This window comes from Myxocyprinus asiaticus, chromosome 10 (genome assembly GCF_019703515.2).
Source record: "Myxocyprinus asiaticus isolate MX2 ecotype Aquarium Trade chromosome 10, UBuf_Myxa_2, whole genome shotgun sequence".
Classification (NCBI taxonomy): Eukaryota; Metazoa; Chordata; class Actinopteri; order Cypriniformes; family Catostomidae; genus Myxocyprinus; species Myxocyprinus asiaticus.
Genome location: NC_059353.1, coordinates 46,398,510 through 46,423,475, shown reverse-complemented (window position 1 = coordinate 46,423,475; position 24,966 = coordinate 46,398,510). Strand labels below are relative to the sequence as shown.

The 24,966-nt window shown below is 37.7% G+C and overlaps 3 protein-coding genes across 5 annotated transcripts in view; all 3 read right to left on the bottom strand.

Annotated features, from left to right (window-relative positions):
* Positions 1-24,966, bottom strand: part of LOC127447628 (C-X-C chemokine receptor type 1-like) — a 154,227-nt gene that overhangs the window by 97,084 nt on the left and 32,177 nt on the right. The window lies entirely within an intron of this gene.
* Positions 135-8,463, bottom strand: LOC127447633 (rRNA N6-adenosine-methyltransferase METTL5). 3 transcript variants are annotated; one of them, XM_051709576.1, is made up of 9 exons: positions 8,416-8,442; positions 8,059-8,152; positions 6,626-6,665; positions 6,228-6,342; positions 5,953-6,134; positions 681-763; positions 543-594; positions 365-414; positions 135-221 (listed from the first exon to the last, which is right to left on the bottom strand). In XM_051709576.1, exons 4-9 carry the CDS (start codon positions 6,335-6,337, stop codon positions 180-182), a joined length of 519 nt encoding a protein of 172 aa, XP_051565536.1. In that variant the 5' UTR covers positions 6,338-6,342; positions 6,626-6,665; positions 8,059-8,152; positions 8,416-8,442; the 3' UTR covers positions 135-179. The 3 variants fall into 3 exon arrangements, with proteins under 3 accessions (XP_051565536.1, XP_051565535.1, XP_051565534.1); XM_051709575.1 differs by lacking the exon at positions 6,626-6,665 and having other exon boundaries at positions 8,416-8,463; XM_051709574.1 differs by lacking the exon at positions 6,626-6,665 and having other exon boundaries at positions 8,059-8,457.
* Positions 13,818-24,965, bottom strand: LOC127447629 (C-X-C chemokine receptor type 1-like). The gene is made up of 3 exons (XM_051709569.1): positions 24,672-24,965; positions 20,878-20,966; positions 13,818-17,912 (listed from the first exon to the last, which is right to left on the bottom strand). Exon 3 carries the CDS (start codon positions 17,895-17,897, stop codon positions 16,866-16,868), a length of 1,032 nt encoding a protein of 343 aa, XP_051565529.1. The 5' UTR covers positions 17,898-17,912; positions 20,878-20,966; positions 24,672-24,965; the 3' UTR covers positions 13,818-16,865.

Genomic DNA, 24,966 nt, shown 5'->3' with positions numbered 1-24,966 from the left:
ATTTCTTTATTAATAACATATGTTTGTGATGTTGCGCAATTGTGTATGCTGCCAAAATGTGTGAAGCACATGTTTAAATAAATTTACAAAAACAGTATATGTTAATGTTTTAAAATTTATTTTGAGGAACAGTGTTTGTAAAAAAAAAAAAAAAAAAAAACTCCTCTTGCACAACACCTTTATGTTGGAGTGAATCGAATGAAGTCCACTTGAATATCAACCTGAAATAATCATATTAAAAATTATGTTTTCACTCATTGTAAAGTTGGGTCAAGACATATAGACCTATATTTTTGTATTATTTCAAATGAAACAGTATTGTCAAGTCAATTTGCTATTTTGTAAAAGCAAAACATGGACATACCGACTTCTTTTTGTGGAACTTGTAAGATGCTGGCAGGTCGTATCTCAGCTCTGTAAAGAAGTGAATGCAATTTGAGGATAAAACAACATTAAATTATGATCATACATATTATATCATTCTTGCTGTATGGTACATATGATCATTTATAACAGTGAATGGCAGGCATAGAAAATATTACCCGCAATGACTTCCATTTTTACTTTCCAGTCATTTGCTTTCTTCTGTATGTGCTATAGAAAAATGCAATCCAATTGTTAATCTGAATTATGAATACAAGTGACATTTTAAAATTGTGAAGAACTTTGGTGCTACTTACATCCCGTGTTGAGGTCTTGTGTAGGGAGTACACTGCGGTTCTCGCCATGGATATGGCAGTCTGCAAGAACTGCATGTCAATACCTATGGGTTGAATGCATTGAAACTATCTTTAAAGTCTAATCATGAAATAAAAATGTTCCCCTATTTACTTTCTTAACCCTGTAAAGCCTGACGTAATTTTCGGACAATTCGTATTTTTTGACATTAAACCGTTTTTAGTATCATTAGACAAACAATTAAAAAAATTGTTTGCACATGTTTTTTTATCATCATATTTGATACACTGGGCTTTAAATGTCATTATCCTCCTGTGGCCCAGCAATTCATTTTTGTGCAAAACATTTGTTATTTAAGTTTTAAGATCATTCATGCTACAGTGGTAAATCTTGGAGTATAATCAGAGGACTCCCTGGACTTTTCAAAGATACCAAATGTTTGAGAGTTTGGCCATGACAACTTCCTCTCCTTGGTCTATAAATATGGATTGAAATGACACTGTTCAGTTCAGCACATCAAATACAAGGAGTAAAATACAATTTTTTCAATAAACAAATATTCTCATATGTATTTTATGCACCAAACACTGTAATGACATTTAAAAAAGGGAAATTGAAAAACTATTTTCTCTGGATCTCAAGAGCGTATGGTAAGATGGCATACTAGCTTGTAATGTAAAATAATGAGATCTTTATAATGACAGAGCAAGCTGCATATATGAAAATACACAGAAATATTAGTTCACACTTTAAATATATCTTATAAAAAGTATATGTCAGAAATTTCAAAGCTCTGTGATGTTTTTGTGGTGGGCATGAATGGAATGTAATGGTGATTGAGTGATATATCTCAAAAAGCCTGTTGTATCACATTTGATACATCAAATCAAATCAAATCATTTTATTGTCACACAACCATATACACAAGTGCAATAGTGTGTGAAATTCTTGGGTGCAGTTCCGAGCAACATAGTAGTCGTGACAGTGATGAGACATATACCAATTTACAATAAACATCAGATTTACACAACACAATTTAAAATCTAATATACACATAATTACACACAACACAGTATACATATAATAACATACAATGTACAGTATACAATACACACAATATAGAATACACAGTATACAATAAAAAAAGTATATATAGTATATATAGAATGTGAGGTAGGTTGTATTGTACTGTATTGACATTCAGGCTGTTGGTTGATAGTAAGTTGCCAGTGTGTTGTTAAGAAAGAATATAATTTATGACAGTCCGGTGTGAGATATAAGAGTAAGAGTAATAAAGTGCAGTGCTGATGTATTTTGATCGTGAGAGATCAAGAGTTCAGAAGTCTGATTGCTTGGGGGAAGAAGCTGTCATGAAATCGGCTGGTGCAGGTCCTGATGCTGCGATACCGCCTGCCTGATGGTAGCAGTGAGAACAGCCCATGGCTCAGGTGGCTGGAGTCTCTGATGATCCTCTGAGCTTTTTTCACACACTGCCTGGTATATATGTCCTGGAGGGAGGGAAGCTCACCTCCGATGATGTGTCTGGCAGTTCGCACCACCCTTTGCAGTGCTTTGCGGTTGTGGGCGGTGCTATTTCCGTACCAGGCGGAGATGCAGCCAGTCAGGATGCTCTCTACAGTGCAGGTGTAGAACCGTGTGAGGATGTGGCGGTTCATTCCAAACTTCCTCAGCCGTCTCAGGAAGAAGAGGCGCTGATGAGCCTTCTTCACAACGACTTCAGTGTGGATGGACCATGTGAGTTCCTCAGTGATGTGGACACCCAGGAACTTGAAGCTGCTGACTCTCTCCAATGGTGCTCCATTGATGGTGATGCGACTGTGTTCTCTGTCTTTTCTTCTGAAGTCCACCACAAGCTCCTTTGTCTTACTGATGCTGAGGGAGAGGTTGTGCTCCTGACACCAGTGTGTCAGAGTGTGCACCTCCTCTCTGTAGGCTGTTTCATCATTGTCAGTGATCAGACCTACCACCGTCGTGTCATCAGCAAACTTAATGATGGCATTGGAGCTGTGTGTTGCCACACAGTCATGTGTGTACAGGGAATACAGGAGTGGGCTGAAAACACCATTGTTCCATTGTTGAGGGTCAGTGATGAGGAGATGTTGCTGCCCATTCTAACCACCTGGCGTCTGCTTGACAGGAAGTCCAGGATCCAGCTGCACAGCGAGCTGTTTAAGCCCAGAGCCTGGAGTTTCTCATCAAGCTTGGAGGGCACTATGGTGTTGAATGCTGAGCTGTAGTCTACAAACAGCACTCTCACATAAGTGTTCTTTTTTTCCAGGTGGGAGAAAGCAGTGTGTAGTGTAGATGCAATGGCATCATCAGTGGAGCGGTTGTTGCGGTAAGCAAACTGCAATGGGTCTAGTGAGGGAGGCAGCACAGAGCAGATGTAATCTCTGATTAGTCTCTCAAAGCATTTGCTGATGATGGGGGTCAGAGCAACAGGACGCCAGTCATTTAAGCAAGTTATTTTGGATTGCTTTGGAACAGGCACAATGGTGGACGTTTTAAAGCATGTGGGGACTACAGACAAAGAGAGGGAAAGGTTGAAAATGTCCGTAAAAACACCAGCCAGTTGGTTCGCGCATGCTCTGATGACACGGCCCGGAATGCCGTCTGGACCCGCGGCTTTGCAGATATTCACCCGTCGGAAGGATCGGGTTACATCCGCTACAGAGATGGAGAGTGAACTAACCTCTGTAGCTTCAGCCGTGAGAGCTCTCTCCGCAAGGGCAGTATTATTTCCCTCAAAACGAGCATAAAAAATATTTAGCTCATCCGGGAGAGAGGCAGCGGTGTTCACGGCGGAGTTTTTATTCCCTTTAAAGTCCATGATGATGTTAATTCCCTGCCACATGCTTCTAGAGTTGATGTTAAACTGTCCTTCAATCTTGTTCCTGTACTGACATTTTGCTGTTCTGATAGTTTTGTGGAGGGCATAACTGGCTTGTTTATGCTCCTCTGCCTTCCCAGAATTAAAAGCAGAGGTCCGCGCATCAAGTGCCGCATGAACATCGCTATTAATCCAAGGTTTCTGGTTCGGATAGATCCGTATTGTTCTGGTCGGAACGACGTCCTATACGCACTTTCTGATGAAACACGTTACGCTATCAGCGTAAAGCTCGATGTTGTCATCAGAGGCGGACCGGAACATCTCCCAGTCCGCGTGATCAAAACAGTCTTGTAGCGTAGAGTCTGATTGGTCCGACCAGCACTGGATCGTTCTGAGGGTGGGTGCTTCCTGTTTCAGTTTCTGCCTGTAAGCGGGCAGAAGCAGAATGGAAGAGTGGTCCGATTTGCCAAATGGTGGGCGGGGGGGGATTTGTAGCCGTCCCGGAAGGGAGAGTAGCAATGGTCCAAAACCCGGTCCCCTCATGTGTTAAAACTGATGTGTTGGTGGTATTTTGGTGCAATTGATTTAAAATTGGCTTTGTTAAAGTCCCCGGTCACAATGAACGCAGCCTTAGGGTGCACGGTTTCCTGCTTGCTTATAATCCCATACAGTTCCTTGAGTGCCCGGTCTGTGTCGGCTTGTGGCGGGATGTACACAGCAGTGATAATGACTGCTGTGAATTCTCTCGGTAGCCAGAATGGTCGACACAGAAGCATGAGAAATTCCAGATCAGGAGAACAGAAAGACTTGATAGAATGTACGTTCCTCTGATCACACCAAGATTTGTTGATCATAAAACATACACCACCACCTCTGCTTTTACCTGAGAGGTCTTTCGCTCTGTCCGCTGGTAAGAGATCCGCGCTCTCAGCTCGCAGAGCTTGTTATCCAGAGACTGAACATTTGCCAGTAGAATACTGGGTAGCGGGGGTCGATTTGCGCAGACGTCTTACTCTGATGAGAACGCCGGCTCTGTTTCCCCTTTTCCTCCTGCGTTTCCGTGGCCGGGCAGCCCAGACAAAGGGCTCCAGCGTGTTTGTAAACAGCGGGTCGGCATTGAGGAATTTGAAGTCCGGTTTACGGTGTGTAATTGCTGAACCAATGTCCAAAAGTGTTTGTCTGTCGTAGGCAATAAGGCAGACAACATCCAATACAAAAAACATAAGAACTGTAAACAAAACAAACAAACAAAACACTACAATGTTGTGTCGGAGCTCGCAACGCAGCAGCCATACTCGGCGCCATCTTGGATTTCAACAGGCTTTTTCAATAAAATGATATAAGTTGCTTATATTCAGCGAATACTCATTTTAAAATATCAGTAACAATATAATAATTACTGTCACTTTTAATTTATTAAAATCAGCAAAGATTTCACATAAAAAACGAGTGCATGCAGTACAAAAGCAGACATTTTTGGAAAATGTTTAAAAATATTTTTCCATCAAGAAATGCCCAGAAACGTCCACCAGGTGGCAGCAGACATCTACTACATTGCATACAACAGGATTTTCAGCAAAACTGTGATTATGTTAATGATGCACAGGCTTTAGAAAATAGCGTGTTGTGACGAGGAGGAGGGCGTGGCTGGACCATGATGGAGCACGGCTGGCGCTGAATCGATTGATCAGCGGGAGAGCGAGATAAGGGGCAGCCGGAGACACCGGTTCGAGAGAGAGAGACACACACACATGGCCGCGTTGCATGAGAGTCTGTGTTTGTTTATGTTTAAGTTGAATTTTACATTAAACGTTATGTTGACTGTTCAGCCAGTTCCCGCCTCCTCCTTGCCCATCCTTTATCTGTTATAGTGGTGCCGAATCCTGGGTTTCGGCACCATTGTAACAGTATAAGGATGGGCAAGGAGGCGGCGGGAACCGGCTGAACAGTCAACATAAACTTTAATGATATAAATTAACTTAAAACAAACATAAACAAACAGAGACACACATGCAACGTGGCGGGAACCAGCTGAACAGTAAACGTAAGTTTAATGTCAAATTCAAAACCAACATAAACAAACATGCAGCGCGGCCGTGTGCGTCTCTTTATCTCGCTCTCCTGCTGATCAGCTGATTGAGCGCTGGCCGTGCTCCGTCACGGGCTGGCCACGCCCTCCTCCTCATCACACATATCAAATTTGAATCAGGCGGCAATATAGGGTTAACCCCTCTTACTTTCAAAACCCCTTCCCTCTAACCACTTAGTTCTGTTTCGGTAAGTAACGGACACTTTTCACAGTTCAGTCAATTCCCGATGAATACAATCAAGTCCCACTTTACTTATTGTATATCCTGTTTCACTCAGAAATATGTCTAATAACTGAAATAAAATGGGTTGCGAATGGTTTTATGATGGCTTACCTTGGTTGTGCTTTGTGCCAAATGGCGGATTCATGATGACCGTGTCGAACTTCTTGGCATACGAGGATCCAATAGAGCACACGTCACACTGGATGACATCAATGTTCGACAGTTCAAATTCTTCAACATTTCTTTTGAATATGTCCAAGGCGTCATCATCGATGTCAAATCCGACACACAATCTTGCAAGGAAAGATTATGATTATTTTGATTCACATCATTTTTAAACTCAGAGTAATTTCAGACCATGGATGAATGGATGGAGATGGTATTACCCAGCATCAAGAACTGCAGCTCCTATAGACAGCACCCCACATCCACAGCCCAAATCTGCAACAAGCTTGTTTTCTATATCATTAAATGTGTTGTGGATGGTGTACAGCATACAGCCTGCAGTGAAAGGAAATACAAAAGCTAACTGTATGACATCAAATACCATAATAGTGTACAATAAACAAATGAAAGGCCATGCATTTCAATAATATTACAGGGGTGTTTCTCACCTTGTGGTAAACTTAACTATGGTAAAATCACTTTAACACACGGCCTGGAATTGTTTATTTCTTTTATAAAACAGCAGCAACAGCAATATGATAAAAGACATGTTAATAAATAGTTTATTATCAAAAGGATAGTTCACCCAAAAATGACAATTCAGTCATTGTTTACTCACCCCTGTGTTGTTATGACCCTTTATAACTTGGTTTCTTTTTCTTAAAGGGAGAAATTGTGAAAAAAAATTTGTGCTCAGTGATGTCATACAATTGCAGTTTATGGTGACCACATCTTCAAGCTTCAAAAGATTGCAAAAGTATAATTCAGAAGTCTAATATATTATTTCATGAGACTAATGATTGTTATGAGAGCATACAATAAGGTTTGGTGAGAAACAAACCTAAATCTAATGTATTATTTAGTGAAAATGTTCACTGACCATTGATCTCCTGTACGAGTTCATGATAAGGCACAAGAGCAACAGTTCACGAAGCCCCCTCGCGACATCGGGGCATTCGAGCAAAAACTTGTTTTATCTAAAAACAGGTCCACCACAGCGATAGCGACAGAGAATACAACACAGCTGCAGAACAGAACTTACTAAACATGTCTGAAGAGTTTGTAGTCGAAGAATTGATGCATTTCTATGCCCAGCCTTAGTTTTTTAAAAGTTTTTGGACCGGTGCCAGTTCACAGCGGACTTACTCGTGCGATGCTGAAAATAGAAAACAAGCAATCGATAGAATGTACCGTCACTCGTCATGGCCGGTTATGACAAAAACTCTGATTTACATAGAAAAGATACCTTTTATCACGTGTCGTTTGCCGTCAGGTTAGGACACGGTGTGACTGTGGCTGCCTGTAGCCTCCTCTCTGTTTCTGTTTGATTTCTGAGTACTCCATTCAAAAAAATAAGGCTGGGCATAGAAATGCATCAATTCTTCGACTACAAACTCTTCAGACATGTTTAGTAAGTTCTGTTCTCTGTTTTGTGTGCAGCTGTGTTATGTTCTATTGTCGCTATTCGCTTGAACGCCCCAATGTCGCGAGGGCGCTGTGTGATCTGTTGCTCTTGTGCCCTATCATGAACGCGCACATGAAATTTAACGGTCAGTAAAAATTTTCACTAAATAATACATTAGATTTCGGGTTTTTTCACCAAAACTTTATAACAATCATGAGTCTTATGGAATAATTTATTGGACTTCTGAATTATACTTTTGCGTTCTTTTGAAGCTTGAAGAGGTGGTCACCATAAGTTGCCATTGTATGACATCACTGAGCATCCTTAGTGCGGTTGTACACTCAATAATCAAGAATTCATGCATTTTTAATGGTTTTCAATACAGGTCAAGAATGATCCAAAGTGCTCTGGACATTTTGGCAATCTAGTAGGTCATCCGGGTATTGCACGCCTTCATAATGTCGCATACATACTGCATACTGCAGGAATAGTATGTGTAGTATGCTGGAATGCTATTGCGAACATAGCCACTTATTTCCACAACCAGGAATTCATAAACACAAATCTGCCTGCCATTAATTACAAAAAGCGTTATTATCAACCGTAACCAGCTTACAGCCTAAAAGAAGAAGAAGAAGAATGTCTACCTGCTATATGAGGACTGGTGGGGTACTGCTCCAGGAGAATTTTGGGCTCTTCAAATCCGTCCACCTGCTGAAGGCAGCTCTCCAGCTCTTTCAGCTTCATGACGAGATTAGACGATTAATTAATCCTACTGATAATATCAGTCTGTGTTTGCATATGTCATATAACAAATTTTATCAGGCGAGGAGCTTTAAACGCTCGCTCTCTCTTAACTGAACAGCCGAATAATCATGTTCAAGGACTGTGATGTGTAATGCAGATGATCTTGCGATGTCTCTTATAGATATATACAGTGAATCTCTTGAAGCGCTATATATATTTTACGGTGAAGAGCATATGTAAACACGAAATACACTCACATGTGTTTTCCCTTTCTTCTACTGCAAGTTTCTCTTGCCAGTTTGACGGATTACTGCCACCTATTGTAGATTGTCATATATAACATTTAAGTGTAGATTACATTTAAAGGGATAGTTCACCCAAAAATGAAAATTCTCTCATTATTTACTCACCCTCATCCCATCCCAGATGTGTATGACTTCTTCTGTAGAACACAAATTTAGATGTTTAGTAGAATATCTCAGCTCTGTAGGTCCATAAAATGCAAGTGAATGGTGGCCAGAACTTTGAAGCTCCATAAAGCACATAAAGGCAGCATAAAAGTAATACGTAAGAATCCAGTGTTTTAATCCATCGCTACATCTGAATATCCATACTTCTCTACTATATAGTATGCCAAATTCAGAATGCCACTGCAGTAGTATGTCCAAATCCACAGTTTTAATGAAGCAGTTAGCGAGAAATACTCAGATGACCTACTATTTCCGGCGAGATTCTGAAGTGAGGATCAACTGGACACATGACGATCCCATAATCCCATTCCCTCGAGAGCTGAGGCGGTGAATCACAAGTTGGACGGCTCTTTCAAATGTAAGTGCTATATATATATATATATATATATATATATATATATATATATATATATATATATATATATATATATACAGTACTGTGCAAAAGTCTTAGGCACATAAGATGTTTCACAAAAACATTTGTCTTAAGATGGTTATTTATATCTGCTACTTTAGTGTGTCAATAGGAAATATACATTTTATACCCCCAAACATTCCTTTTGCAAATAGAATAGAATAGAATAGAACAGAAGAACAGGGAGCCCTGCAACAGATGGCATGGCCCTCACAGACCAGAGCAGAGGTTGTTGTTATAACATCATATATTCGGATCATGAGACAATGCCCATGTCCCCGGATTAAGTATGTCCAAAATCTATTCACACTACTCGTATACATACCTAAAAGAACATACTGTTTTGCGGTTTTAAAGATAAGTGCGTCCTTCATCAAATACAGTACATACTGTGACAGTACGTGGTTTCGGACGCAGTCACAGTCTTCTGAAATGATCTGATCTATTTTGGATGGACAGACCAAAATATGACTCCTTTTTCACAATAAATCTTGACATCTGCAGACTCCTTTGGCAATCATCAGCACTAGCCATCTAGCACTAGGAAGCCGGAAATCATGATCGTGCTGAGAGGCTGCAATGGGAAGATGTACAATGAAAAAGGAGCTACATTTTGGTCTGTTCTAACCCAAAATTGATTGGATCACTTCAGAAGACTTGGATTAAACCACTAGTGTCTTCTAGATTACTTTAATGCTTCCTTTATGTGTTTTTTGCACTTCAAAGTTTTGGTCACCATTCACTTGCATTGTATGGACCTCCAGAGCTGAAATATTCTTCTAAAAATCTTCATTTGTGTTCAGCAGAAGAAAGAAAGTCATACACATATGGGATGACATGAGGGTGAATAAATGATGAGAGAATTTTCATTTTTGGTTGAACTATCCCTTTAAAGATATATTATGGGTTATTTTGACCTATAATATCTATGAACTGCATGCAGTTTCAACTCTAAACTGTCCCTGCATCCGAATATGCATACTTCCATAGCCACAAGATGTACAGTATGTCCGAATTATTCGTTTTTATAAAACAGTAGATGAGAAATATCTGGATAACCTGCTACATCCACGAAGATTCTGAAGTGTGTAACCAGTGAACATTTTACTATCACATAATGGGACAGAGCTGAGGAGCCATCAGATTCAAAATGCTGAATTAAAAAAATTAATAAATGAATGGCAAAAACCGTGAGTTGGACAGCTTTTTTCAGCGGTAAGTGCTCTACATAGGATATACCATGAAAGTTGTTCATTGTACAGTATTTTAATTGTACTTGTTTATCAAAACCAGAGTAAATAATTTTCGCAGTTGTTGTTACTACGTAATACTTTTGGGTCATTGGACAATGCCCACGTTCCCATACGAAGTAGCTACAGTATGCCAGGAATGCCAATCATATATGTTGCATATTTTTTAAAGATGGAAATCATATAAGTTAATTTTCTTTTAACACAATTAAGTAAACAGGGGTACATTTTAAAATTTTCACTAGTTTGATTTCAGCAGATGTTGCCAGTTTTGCCATGTCCCCAGGTGCTTTATGCACTAATCTCTGACATGAAAAGCTGTCAATTTAAAAGAAAATCTTCATTTTTTCAGTTTCTTTCATCAAAATGTTTTAAACAAAACAACTTATATTGATTTTGTTAGTAATGAATGTATATGTGTCCTCAATATCACTTATCAATGTCCTGTAAATCTTTAATGACATCATTCTCCAGAAAGTGACATACATTTTGTGGGAATAAATCAGCATAACATTTACCAACCAGAAGCCTCTTTTCTCTAGAAATTTTCTAGATTCCGTTAAGATCTTTATTTACCAAAAAAGCCATTAAATCTGTTGAACTGTGTAGTTCTTTTAAGATTGGCCTTTTTTTGTTCTGTTTTATTATTATTTTATTATTGCTGTTATTATGTTTTATTGTAGCCCTGGCTACATTCTTTATTTTTAATGTTTTGAGCATAATAATAATTTTAAAAACAAATCCTCTACAGCAGAACAGGGCATGAGTTCACAATCTTCTTTTAAATACTGTTATATGTCATGTAAAAAACAGTTAGTAGCTTAGTAGCAACGAATTTGATGAATTCAGTGGTGTTAGGTGGTATTAGTTGGTTTGTCTCACTCTAAAATATTACATCCTGTTTGATAAGATTACAGAAATCAAAGCAATATAAAAATGTTAAAAGAAAATTGCCTTTGAGGTGTCACACTCTGGTAAGCTCACTCTAAATCCCTCAATGAGCAATGGCTAACTTTATCTCTTTATATCCATCCAGAAATTCAAGGTCATTTTCATGCCATAATGTAAAAAAAATCAAGATATAATTAACAATGTGGATGTGCTTAACCAGAGCATATAAATGCAAGTAATGCAAGAGGACAACTAAGTTTCTATTCATCATTCAGAATCCCAAGATTCATACAAATGTCAAACAAAGAATGAAACATTTTTCAAATCAATATAGCTCATTGCCATGCATTCTGTGGGTAAGAACTACTTTCTTTTGTGTCTCATTTCCTGCAACCTCCCTCTCTTAATCAATAATTTAATATATTTGTTCACTCAAAAATAGATTTTGTCTGTTCTGCTATGTTTATTAGTCCTATCTCTTCATTGGTCTATGTTTATGAGTCATGTTATCAGTTCTGTTTTATCATTGGTTCTTGTTTCATTGCCTTGTTATCATGTTCATTAGTTTAGTCTTGTCATTGGTTTTCTCTGTCTTGTAGTTACCCATGTTCATGTATTTAAGCCTTCAGGTTTGCCATTGTCTATTGTCAAGTATTGTGTGTTAATATAACGTTGTGTCGTGTCCTTGGATACACATTTTTGGATATATCACTCTTCATGTAAATAAACTGCACTTGGGTTCTCACACTTCATCGTCTTCATCTGCTCCTGTGTCTTCAGCCAGCTCGGTAATGTTACACAATACTTGACCCACTATGAACCCAGCAGTTGCACTCCTGAGTCTCCGCCATGTGAATCGTTCCCTAGAGGATTATGTGGTGGACTTTTGCGATTTGGCCAACGAGGTAGACTTTAATGATGTTGCTTTGAAGGACATTTTCCGTTTTAGATTAGAAGAGCCTATCAAGTCTTGTTTGCCTCGAAGCCAAATCACATGGACTTTGATGGAATTTATTGATTTTGTCTTGCTGCTGAGTGGTTGCAACTTCACTGTAAGAGTGGCTGATGAGGAACTATGCACTCCTACAGTGGCTGCCATGTCAGAGCGTTCCCCCGTCATGGCCGCCACGCCAGAGTCCCCCGTCATGGCCGCCACGCCAGAGTCCCCCGTCATGGCCGCCACGCCAGAGTCCCTCATCATGGCCGCCACGCCAGCCATGGTCAACAAGCCAGTTCTTGAAGCCTCGTCCGTCCCAGAGCCAGCGTTACAAGCCTCGTCCGTCCCAGAGCGTGCGTTGCAAGCCTCAGCCACCACGTCTGCCATGTCAAGCCTGGCCATCCCATCTACTATACCAATTCAAGCAGCCACCTCGTCATGCCAGGCTGTCCCGTCTGCCATGTCAAGCCAAGCCACGTTTTCATGTGTTTTTGTTCACGTCTTCTATTTGGAAAACTAAGTTCCTTGTTCCTGTCATGTGATTTCCTGTTCCTGCCATGTTTTCATGTGTTTTGTTCTTATTGGTTCCTTGTCATGTTACTGTCATGTGACCCTCTTGTCCTGCAGTGTTTATTAGTCCTGTCTCTTCATTGGTCTGTGTTAATGAGTCCTGTTATCAGTCCTGTTTTATCACTGATTCTTGTTTCATTGCCTTGTTGTCATGTTTATTAATTTAGTCTTGTCATTTGGTTTTCTCTGTCTTATAGTTACCCATGCTCATGTATTTAAGCCCTCATGTTTGCCATTGTCTGTCAAGTATTGTGTGTTAATATAATGTTGTGTCAAGTGAAGTCATTCATATTTGTTTTGTTTTGGATTCACGTTTTTGGATATCACTCTTCATGTAAATAAATTGCACTTGGGTTCTCACACTTCATCTTCATCTGTTCCTGTGTCTCCATCCAGCTCGGTAACATTACACCCTGCCACATCCTGTACATCTCTGACAACAAACACACACATTGAGGTTACAACAGGTTTGAAAAGTTTTTAGTCATATTCTGACATATGTATTAAGTCTTTAACTGATTTACCTGACCCTTTCATTTTTCTAAACTTTACATTTTTCAGTAAATCGCATAGAGAAACATTTGGCCAGTGTTAAAAGAGATGCAATTATATTCCGTGTCCTAATTTACACACTGATGATACTGTAAGTATATTAAGGGTAAACCTTAAGGCTATATGTAATGGAAACAGCATACAGTGTATAAATTGTTAGGGAGATTTATTTATTTTTTTGTGAACTATCCCTTTAAGTATAAATAAGGAGTTGACGAGTTCACGCAAAAGTGAATGATGAAAGAAATATTCATGCTGCAGTTGAATATAATTGGATTGCATGCCAAAAGTGTTATTTTCCTATTTCCTTTATTGACTGTGAACTACAGTCTGTAACCTAGAGCTATGAATGATGCGTGCAGGTAAAATTTGTATCATGGTTAACATCTAGTTGACCTGGTGGACACAGACCTTTGTTTTTGTTTCTTCTATTTGTACTTCTGCTATTTTCTCTCTCTCTCTCTCTATCTCTCTCTTTCATTTAAAGAAATTAGCATGAAAATAAAAATTCTGTCATCATTTACTTATCCTCGTATTGTTCCAAACCCATATGACTTTCTTTTTCTGAGGAACAATATTTTTTTTTTTTTTTTTTTTTTAGCCTCAGTCACCACCATTTACTTTCAATGCATCTTTTTTTGCCATTCATTAAATGTGAATTCCGGCTCAGGATAAAAATCTGCCTACAAACTCAAAGAAAATAAGAAAGTCAAAAGGTTTTGGAGCACATGAGGGTGAGTAAAGGATGACAGAATTTTCAGTTTTGGGTTAAATGTCTTTAAAGACTTAATATATATTTTTAATAATGTTTAAAGAATAAAATCTAATAACAGTTTAACACCTCCCATGCATTTTTAGTGGCATATAAATGTAAATGAGTGCATGATGCTGCAATGCAATGTTTTTTAAGGTTGTGTTGAGAAAGTTACTGTAGCACACCCACATGCTATGTTAGAGAGGAAAACAGGTTGCTTCACTTCTCTGTGCTGTCAAGGGGAAGTAGAAACATTGGTGAAATCATGTGATTGCAAGGTGAAATGTAGACTTATTGCTTAACTTAATCTGGAATAAACATCACTTTTTCTAAAACAATTTTATTTACACATGCAAAGCAGAGAGAAAACAACAAATTGCTTTTAATATTATTTAGGAGGAAAATGAAAAATAGCACCCATATACATGTCTATACATGTATATGGGTGAAAAATAAAAGGTACACATACAAATTGTGTAATCTACATCATCTGTTATTTAATCATGCTGACAGAACTTGAAGCCTCTACAAAAGAACAATGGTTGTTTTTCATAGACTCTTTGGATATAAATGCCTACAGCTTTCAAAGAGTGCAGTCTGTGAGACACACAAACCAGAAAAAAACCCTTTAATAGATTGTTATCATGGGAAAAAAGTGACAGACAGTCAAAGATACTCAAAACACACACACATATAGGCTATACAAGTTTTGCTGCAATATCCTGTAACAGAGATAACAGAGAGTTTACTTTTTTGATTATTTGCTTCACAGTATTTTACCTAGAAAGCATGAAGCATTTGTCTTAAATGAATATTCCGGTTTCAATACAAGTTAAGCTCATTCGACAGCATTTGTGGAATACTGTTGATTACCACAAAAATAAATTTTGACTTGCCCCTCCTTTAAAAACAAAACAAAAAAAAAAAAAGGCACAAATCTGGGTTACAGTGAGAGACTTACAATGGAAGTGAATGAGGCCAATCCGTAAACGTTAAAATACTCAGTTTCAAAAGTATAGCCACAATACTGAAAAACATCAGGTGTTAACATGATTTTAGTGTGATAAAATTGCTTACTTACTTACTCATCCCTCTTTTTCTTAAAAAAAGCTAAAATCAAGGTTACAGTGAGACACCTCCAATGGAAGTCAATGGGGCCAGTTATTGGAGGGTTTAAAGGCAGAAATGTAAAGCTTATAATTTAAAAAAAAACCACTTACATTAATTCTCCTGTTAAAATCTGTGTATTATTTGAGCTGTAAATTTGTTTAAATCATAATTTTTACAGTCGTTTTAGGGTTTATTGACATTACATCTTCATGGCAATGCAATTTTGAAAATTGGATATAACTTATTAATAGATGTGTATGACTTTCTTTCTTCTGCTCAACGCAAAGATTTTTGGAAGAATATCTCAGCACTGTAGGTTCATACAATGCAAGTTAACAGGGTCCAAAACTTTAAAGGTCCAAAAAGCACAAAGTCAGCATAAAAGTAATCAATATGACTCCAGTGGTTAAGCCATGTCTTCAGAAGCGATATGATAGGTGTGTGTGAGAAACAGATCAATATTTAAGTCCTTTTTTACAATAAATCTCCGCTTTCACTTTCACAATCTTCTTTTGTTTTTGCTGATTCGCATTCTTTGTGCATATCGCCACCTACTGGTCAGGGAGGAGAATTTATGATAAAAAAAGGACTTAAATATTGATCTGTTTCTCACAAAAACCTATCATATTTCTTCTGAAGACATGGATTAAACCACTGAAGTCACATGGATTACTTTTATGCTGCCTTTATATGCTTTTTGGACCTTCAAAGTTTTGGTCACCATTCACTTGCATTGTATGGACCTACAGAGCTGAGATATTTTTCAAAAAATTTTCATTTGTGTTCAGCAGAATAAAGAAAGTTTATTCTGAATACACATCTGGGATGGCATGAGGGTAAGTAAATCATGAGAGAATTTTCATTTTTGCGTGAACTATTCCTTTATAAACAAGATTAATAAGTAATGGAAAAGTATTGTTAATTGTTAGTTCACATTATCTAATGTAGTTAACTAATGTCAATGTGGCAGGGCGGATTCTACACATCCGGCCCCTAATCAGGCTGATTAGCCCGAGAGGGATAAGGGCCGACTGGAGACGGCAGTGCAACAGAGAGAGAGAGAGTTACGGACAGCTGTCCGACACTTGTGTGTGTTTGTGCTTTTGTTTTAGTTAATCATTAAATATTATTTATATTATCAAGCCGGTTCTCGCCTCCTCCTTTCCACTGAACTGTGTTACAGTCAACAAATACAACCTCATTGTAAAGTGTTTGTCATATTTTGAGTTCAACTAAAAAGTGCTGCTTTTTGATACATTACACCAGGTTTGACGTTATTAACTGCAAAAATGCCACTGTTTCTTGTATGTGCCGTAACCGAACACAGGCACACCAGTTGAAATATGGAGAATGAGATTTGAGAGCTGCGGCAGAGAAAAAGATTTTCACTGAATAGCAGCTATAATTTCAGCCTGTTCTTTGCAAAAAGCTATAGTATGATTTCAGAAGACTTGGAATATAGTGCAAGAAGTGGTATGGACTACATTTATGATGTTTTTATTGTGTTTTTTGTCCTGTTTTTGAGCTAGACAGCCACTGTTCACAATGAAATTTTGATGTATTGAAAAGTGCTGCGTAAAAGATAATGCTTATATGTTCCACAGGATACAGTAAATAACAGCATGTGGGTTTGGAACGACACAAGGGTGAGAAAATATTAGCAGAATTTTCAGTTTTTGGGTGAGCTATTCATTTAACAGAAGACAAGGGCTCTTTATACCCTTGTAAGAGGAAGTTTTATCATGAATGTCACTTTGATTACAGCATCACGGACATTTGCCTGGAGCTTGCAGAGCTATACACAGATTCCACTCTGTATTTTGTCAACGTCTCTCTCCTCAGCAGGCCTTTCTTGAAGAGAGACATGAGGAGCTGGTTGCGGAACTTCTTGCCAATGAAAGCGTATAAAATGGGGTTGATGGCACAGTGGGTAAAAGCCATAGCCTCGGTGACATGCAGCGCCACATCTAAACTGTCCCTCAGCTTGCACGTTTCCGTTATCCAACTGCCTCGCATCAGGGTGTCCAGAAGTTCGCTGATGTTCTTGGGCAGCCAGCAGATCACAAAAGCCAGAACGATGCATAATATGATGCGCATTGCCTTCTGCTTTTGGCTGTTGTGCGAATGACAGAGTGTCCACATGGTAAAACTGTAACAAAAAATCATAACGCCCAACGGTAGGAAGAATCCCAAGGTGTGGTGAAGAATCCGCAAGCCTAACCTCCATTCTTCAATGGTGTCTGCGGTCAGATTCTCATGACAAATGTAAATGTTCTCCATGCTCTCAGGCACAAACGCCTCATGATGCACCATGATGGGCAGGGACAGCAAAATGGCACACATCCACACCACTGCGCACACTGCGCCCTCTAGGTGGCGCTGACGAAAGAGGAATTGGGTCGCTTTAACGATGGCCAGGTAGCGATCGATACTAATGCATGCAAGGAGGAAGACGCAACAGTAAAAAGTAGCTTCTTGTACACCGGAAACCAGTTTGCACATAACGGTGCCAAACATCCAGTAGCCTGCGTGGAGGTAAGCCGCCCAGAATGGGAGAGTGAATGAAAAGAGCAAGTCGGCAATGGCCAGGTGCATCAGGTAAATGTCAGTAGATGCCCGTTGGTTCTTCATGAAAAATACCACAAATATCACCACGGTGTTCCCGAGCAAGCTGAGAAAGAAGACTATGATGTAGACCAGGACCAAAACTGTGCTGTTCAGATACTGCAAGCTATCGGGACAAGGTGGAGGAAATCCGCTGTATATATCATCATATGTAGTAACATCCATGTTTAACAAAATAGACTGTCAAATGGGGGGAAACATAGTAAGAACCAGCATTATTGCAAAGCTTGTGACATGCTCCATAATTTTGATCCATTTTGACCCCGAAATGCATTTAGAGTTTATGCACGTAAAGCCAACATTTTAAATGATTATATCTCAGCAACATAATAATTGTTTCATTAGAAAGCTCAGACTTTTTACTTCAGTGCAGCCAGGGGCGGTTCTAAGGGGAGGCCTGAGGGGTCCAGTGCCCCAATGGCCTCCCTAAATTTGTAGTGGTAGAATGGTAAGAGTGGTTTTCTCATTTTCCTTCCATCAGTAACCCCACATTATACATTAGTATATATTCCAAACAAATAATATTTAAATAAGACATCAATGTATAACAATATTATATAAATAATAATTTTTAGCTAAGTTAAGTCAAATTTAAGTTTGATATTCATTGAATATTCGCTTACGGTGCGTAAAGAGACCATCTTAAAAGTCCACAGACTGTGCTAAAACGTCGCTGGCTTCCAAGCGTTCAATTCAATTGACCTTCATTTTCTATCTTAACAAACACTGCTATTAAAAACATTTACACATTCTAAAGGTTGTCATTTATGTATAACTTACACAATGAACGATTGCTTGGACACCGATGTTTTAGTGTATGGCGTCATTTTTATATCACCAGAACCTGAATTTGAAAAAGCCTCCGAATTCATGATCTTGAAAATAGACTGAGTGTAATTTTATGTTATTGAACAATTTTGCTGTTAATTTTAAATATTTGAAAACATTTTGTGTGAATTCACCTAAAAAAAAAAATTCAGGTTGTGAAATTCAAGTTTTAATTATTTAAGTTGTGGATTTCAGGTCGTGAAATTCAGGTCTCAATATTCAGGTTGAGAAATTCAGGTGGCAAAATTTGAGGATGACATCCGGGAATGCAAGGAAGAGCAAACGAGTGTCGTTGTAGTCCATCTCTCTCTTGGACTTGAATAACAAAAACTTGAATTTCACAACTTGAATTTTTTTGAGGCGATTTCACACAAAATATTTTCAAATATTTTAAATTAACAAATTTTTCGATAACATCACATGACATTTTTCAAGATCATGAATTCGGAGGCTTTTTCAAATTCAAGTTCTGGTGATATAAAAATGACGCCATATTAGTGCTGTTGGTGGAATTTTCAGACGGTCCCTTAAGTTAGTGCTAATTATATCTTTGTAAGATTGTAGTCTCCAGAGAGGGTGTGTGGAAGAAACCGCATGTCAATCAAATATTTAATCTACAACTAACTTCCGAAGAAGCGTGGAATTGGTGGAAGTTTCAGCATTAGTGTCACATCTTTGGACCTGAAAACTCCTGCTTCAATTATACTTAATGTGCATTACACGTGCTTGTTGTTTTAATCAAAATAAGAAAAAGGTGAAAATTAAGTTTACTTTAATGCCGCAATTTCCCAGGTTATTATCACGAAACCAGGTCTGTATCTGATCAGAGATTATTATTTTGAAGTAAAAAAAAAATGTATGTGAACGTTTGTCTGGTTTTCATTTCTGAAACAACATACAGTATACAGGATAATAATACATGAGTATTGAGTATGTTTTTGTTTTTTGTTTTTCAAATATTCACCATCATTAATTTTATGTTTTGCAATGTACAGTGTAGCTCATATGATCAGAAGGCCTGCACTTTTTTGTTTATGGGGTAGCTGACCAAAAATACTTTGAGATGATGGCATGTCCTGTGGTAAGACATGCCATCCTCCATCTAAATCTTCCTAAAACAACATTTTCTAATTTTGTATAATTACTATGCATGCAGCTTTTTTAACCTCATAGTAATAACTGAGATACTGCATACATACGTTTAAAATTCACTTGTTACACTATAGGACCATTTATAATGAACTAGTGAATTTAAAAATGGCAACAATCTTAAAAGAAATGGTGACCATGTACAAGACCTGTACACTTTGCTTATACTGCTTAAATTCTAACCTAAAATCTTGATGTGTCATTCATTTTACTTAATCATTTTACCATGTTAGTCATTCGAAAAGCATGGCAACATGGATTAAAGTTTGTGGGTAAAACCAGAATTTATTGATTCATTGAAACATTTGTCATAAGCATATTTGTACACATATTTTCAACATTTTTACTCAAATTTGGTAAATCTTTGGTTGTCTTCAAAAAATAGCATTATGTTAGCAAATATAAAAATAGCAGTTGTTGTTTTAAAAATGATCTAGAACCGCCACTGGTGCATACAAGTCAATTGTTTTCTGGGTCAGAATGAAACATTTGCACAACTGCAGCATTCAAATTATACAGTACCAGTCAAGTTTGGACACACTTGACTGAATTTATGTTTCTCATGCTATTAAACCCCTTTTGATCAAAAGGCTTATGCTTAAATGCTTGAAATCATTTTGTGGATGATTTTGTGGTGGCTACTTTGAAGAATCTCAAATATTAAATCATTTTGATATGTTTATCACATTTTTGTTCAATGCAAAATTCCCATATTCTTATTTGTTATTGTAACAGTATAAGGATGGGCAAGGAGGATGCGGGAACCGGCTGAACAGTAAACATAATGATAAATGAATGATAAAACTCAACATAAACAAACATAGACACACATGCAGTGCGGCCGCGTGCGTCTCTCTCTCTCTCTCTCTCTCTCTCTCTCTCTCTCTCTCTCTCTCTCTTTTTTTTTTCTCGAACCGGCATCTCCGGCTGCCCTTTATCTCGGCAGATAAATGACTTTACTGTTATTCTCAAATGTGGAAAACATTAATAATAAAGCATGAGTAGGGGTGTCCAATCCTTTAACTGGTAGTGTAAATTGAAATGCATGTAAAGCAGTTAAATATGGTTATCAAAATATTTTAACATTCAAATCATTACGATATTCCTAATCCTCAATTTAAAAGCTAAACAAACAATAAGTACATTAATAATGACTTTAATCTCTTACCGTTTTATCTTCTGATTTTAACGAGATTTAATGGCCTCAGGCCTGCCAGGGTCATTCAGTGTAATTCTCACAGTATCTCAGACAGGTGTCTGAGAACAAAAACAAGAAGCCTTAGATAAAAACGATTAATACAGCATTGCTTTTCTCTTTCCTTCCTGTGTGAATAATCAAAAATGTGAGTATTAGAGTAGAGATATTATCAGCACCACAGTTTCGTAAGAAAATCAACATAAAGGAACTTAGAGAGACTTACTTAGAAAAAGTATACTGTTAGTGGTATATGTGATAATGTTAACTCTTATTTTCACCCTTGTGCATCCTTCGGGACATTTTTGTCTTTTTCATTATTATTTTTTTTTTTTTATCATTTTGGCTGTGCTAATGCCAATGCCATACATTTTTCCAAAGGTGTGTATTTTTGGGGGAATTTTGATATTTCAACCTCAGTTCCTATAATACATCTATTATACACTGTGTACACAAAATAGTTACACTCAGGAACTTCAGGACAAAAATGTCCCCATTGAAACCCATTAAAACTGCAATATTTGATCCCAGTGCCATTAAAGCATAAAATCATGAATTCTATGATATTATGCTTTCATTCCAGAGCCCTGGCGTAGTGACTCGCCTCAATCCAGGTGATGGACAGAGGTGGGTAGAGTAGTCAAAAACCGTACTCAAGTAAAAGTACAATTACTTAAAAAAAAAAATTACTAACATAAATAATTACTTGAGTAAGAGTAAGAAAGTATCCAATTAAAAGAGTACTCAAGTAGTGAGTAACTCGTTACTTTCACAAATGACATAATGGACGTTAACTCCCCTACATTCCATTATATTTAACATGTATTACAGAATTATTATTATTATTATTATTATTAATGGGAATTCTGTCATCATTCACCATCATGTTGTTCTAAACCCGTATGACTTTCTTCCATGCAACACAATAAGGAGATTTTAGACAGAATGTTTGCATGAGTCACTATTTACTTTCAGTGAATGTTTTTTTCTCCATATTTTGAAAGTGAATGGTGACCGAGACTGTCAGTCTCTAACATTCTGTCTAACATATTTTGTGTTCCACATAATACAAAGGGTCACATGGGTTTGGAACAACATGAGGGTTGGGAAATGATGAAAGAATATTAAATTATGGCTGAGCAATCACTTTAAAGGGATCATTTACCCAAAAATGAAAATTCTCTCATCATTTACTCACCCTCAAACCATCCCAGATGTGTATGACTTCCTTTCTTCTTCAGAACACAAATTAAGATTTTTAGAAGAATATTTCAGCTCTGTAGGCTAAAATTTTGATGCTCCAAAAAGCACATAAAGGCAGCATAAGTAATCCATAAGACTCCAGTGGTTAAATCCATATCTTCAGAAGCGATATGATAGGTGTGGGTGAGAAACAGATCAATATTTGTCATTTTTTGCTAGACATTCCTCTCCCTGCACAGCAGGGGGCAATATGCAGAGAAGAATGTGAATCACCAAAAACACAAGAAGAAGAATGTGAAGGTGATCTGTCATTATCACATTACTTATGAAGATACTGATTTAATCACTGGAGTCTTATGTATTATTTTTATGTGATTTTGTATAGCTTTAAAATGTTGCCACCCATTCACTTGCGTTGTATGGACCTACAGAGCTGAGAAATTCTTCTAAAAATCTTCATTTGTGTTCTGCAGATGAAAGAAAGTCATACACATCTGGGGTGGCATGAGGGTGAGTAAATAATGAGAATTTTAATTTTTGGGTGAACTATCCCTTTAAGGGCTCTTGTCAGATCTGGATGAATTTGTCATTAAGAAGAGAGGTTTGGAAACACTTCTAATAATTATTACGGTGAAAATGTGAAAATGTCAAACAAGGACATTATATATAATGCTGAAATATAAACCAAAGCCAGATCATGCTTTATTAATGCCTACTTTTGCTATTTCATAGCTTTTAAAGTACTGTGTGGATTCTTATTTCAGTGTAGTTACTGTTTTCAGTGTCGAAAGAATTTAGATAATTAGTTCTGTACAGCAGTACCGCCGCTCTCTAAATACAGATTACGCAGCCTAGTGCATAGGGCACCAACCCCGGTCGTGGAACACTCGCTGTGTCTGAAACTGCCCCCTATCGACTATATAGTGCACTATTTCGAGTGTCTGCCATTTTGTAGGAGTGTCTGAATTCTGAGTGAGCCACTCGTTCCCTACTTTTGTTCACACATTCTTACCCACAATGCACTCTTATTTCGAGGTTAATTGCCCACAATCCACAATCTTCCACCACGGGAAAGACTCCTGCAATGTTTTATTTCATGCTGAATGTATTATATTACTTTCTGACAAATCATTACTTGATTAAAATAACATAATAACATATAGAGAGGCAAAACATACAGATACATTTTAAAATGTGCTTGCTCTTTATATTAACATACAGTATATATTAAAAATGACAAACAGAAGGAAGATTTATTGTATTAATACATTATTTAATAAGAATAACAAGTAAGGCCCAAGTATTTTAAAAAGTTCATATGTGACGTTGTTTCTGCGACAGAGCTCCGACACTCGGTGTATACATCAGCATCCGAATTCACTCACTCATTTCATTCACTCACTGCTGAGATATAGTGCACTAACTGCCACTCACTATACAGGAAATAGTGAACGAGTGAATGATTTCAGACACAGCCACTCTCTTCGCCATATGATCGCCTTGCGCCCGCACATCTCTCACACGCGTGCCTCACACCCCTCTCTGTGCATGCGCAGAAATTCTGTCTGTTCATGCTCCAGTCGTCAATCACGGGAATGGCAGAGCAAAAGGCATTTACACTTAATGGTAACGCTTTAGATTACAGCCCGCAATTTACAGCGTAAGTACACCGAATTTACAGCGTACCTTTTTATAATAATAGTATACCTATAAATTACTTCAATTTCAGCTATAAAGCAGCTCAAGATGGTAATGTAATTATTCAGTTAAATTCAGTTCAGTTTTTGTGTTCTCATCCGATAGTGTCAATACAGTTAGTTCGATAATATTTTCTGAATATTAATAGTCATTTAAGCTCCCAATGAGCAAGCTAAATGTGACAATGGCAAGGAACCAAAACTCCATCAGATGACAGTAGTGAAGAAGAAAAAAAAAAACTCATATATCCTGTAATAATAGAGTATGTACCCCATAGTTAAAAAAATACCTACAGTAGCCTATATGTGTAGGTACACCATTATTACAAAAAGGTACGCTGTGTATGTTCTTGCTTAATTGCTCTCAAAGTAAGATTGTTGTTTAGCATAGTATAAGGTCATAAACCACGTAATATTAGAATAGTTACCCCTTAGTTATAAAATACTTACAGTATAAATTATTTGTAATTTTCCAGGTTTTTACCCCTTTATTCCCCAAACTTTGCATATTGTTCCCTTATACCTACAAGTACGTACTGTGTAATTACACTATTAATACAAAAAAGGTACGCTGTAAATTCGGTGTACTTACACTGTAAATTGCAGGCTGTAATCTAAACCGTTACCCACTTGGATGTTTACATGGATTTATACAGTTAATCCGCCTTAAGTAGCTGCAATAGTTTCCAGTAAATGCGGAGCAGTAGCTCATGACATGCAGGACAAAGCGCACTGATATATTGCTGCACTGATTTAAAAATGTACACTTAAAAACTGATGTCATTAGAGCCCAGTTACATTATCACCCTAAAAATGACCATCACATTACACAGAAAAGCCCGTGTTAGCATTGGAGACAAAACTTACCTCAATGTGCTGCCTTAAATTGAGGTTGAGATTTGAATCTTGAAATATCCATTTGTCTTGGTGTTAAACGAAGGCATTGCATGACGAAACTATTCTTTTTTCACTGATGAAAAATGTATGCTGCAGCATTAATGACTTGAGTGACAGTCTGTGACAGCAGCACGTGCAGCTGTGTGAATTTATGTTCTAGTAAAATTCCCATTCAATAATCTCTCAATAAATTACACATTAATTTAAATTAAACCCAGTAATCTAACGACAGGAACGCCACCCATTGTAAAGAAGTAAAAGTAAA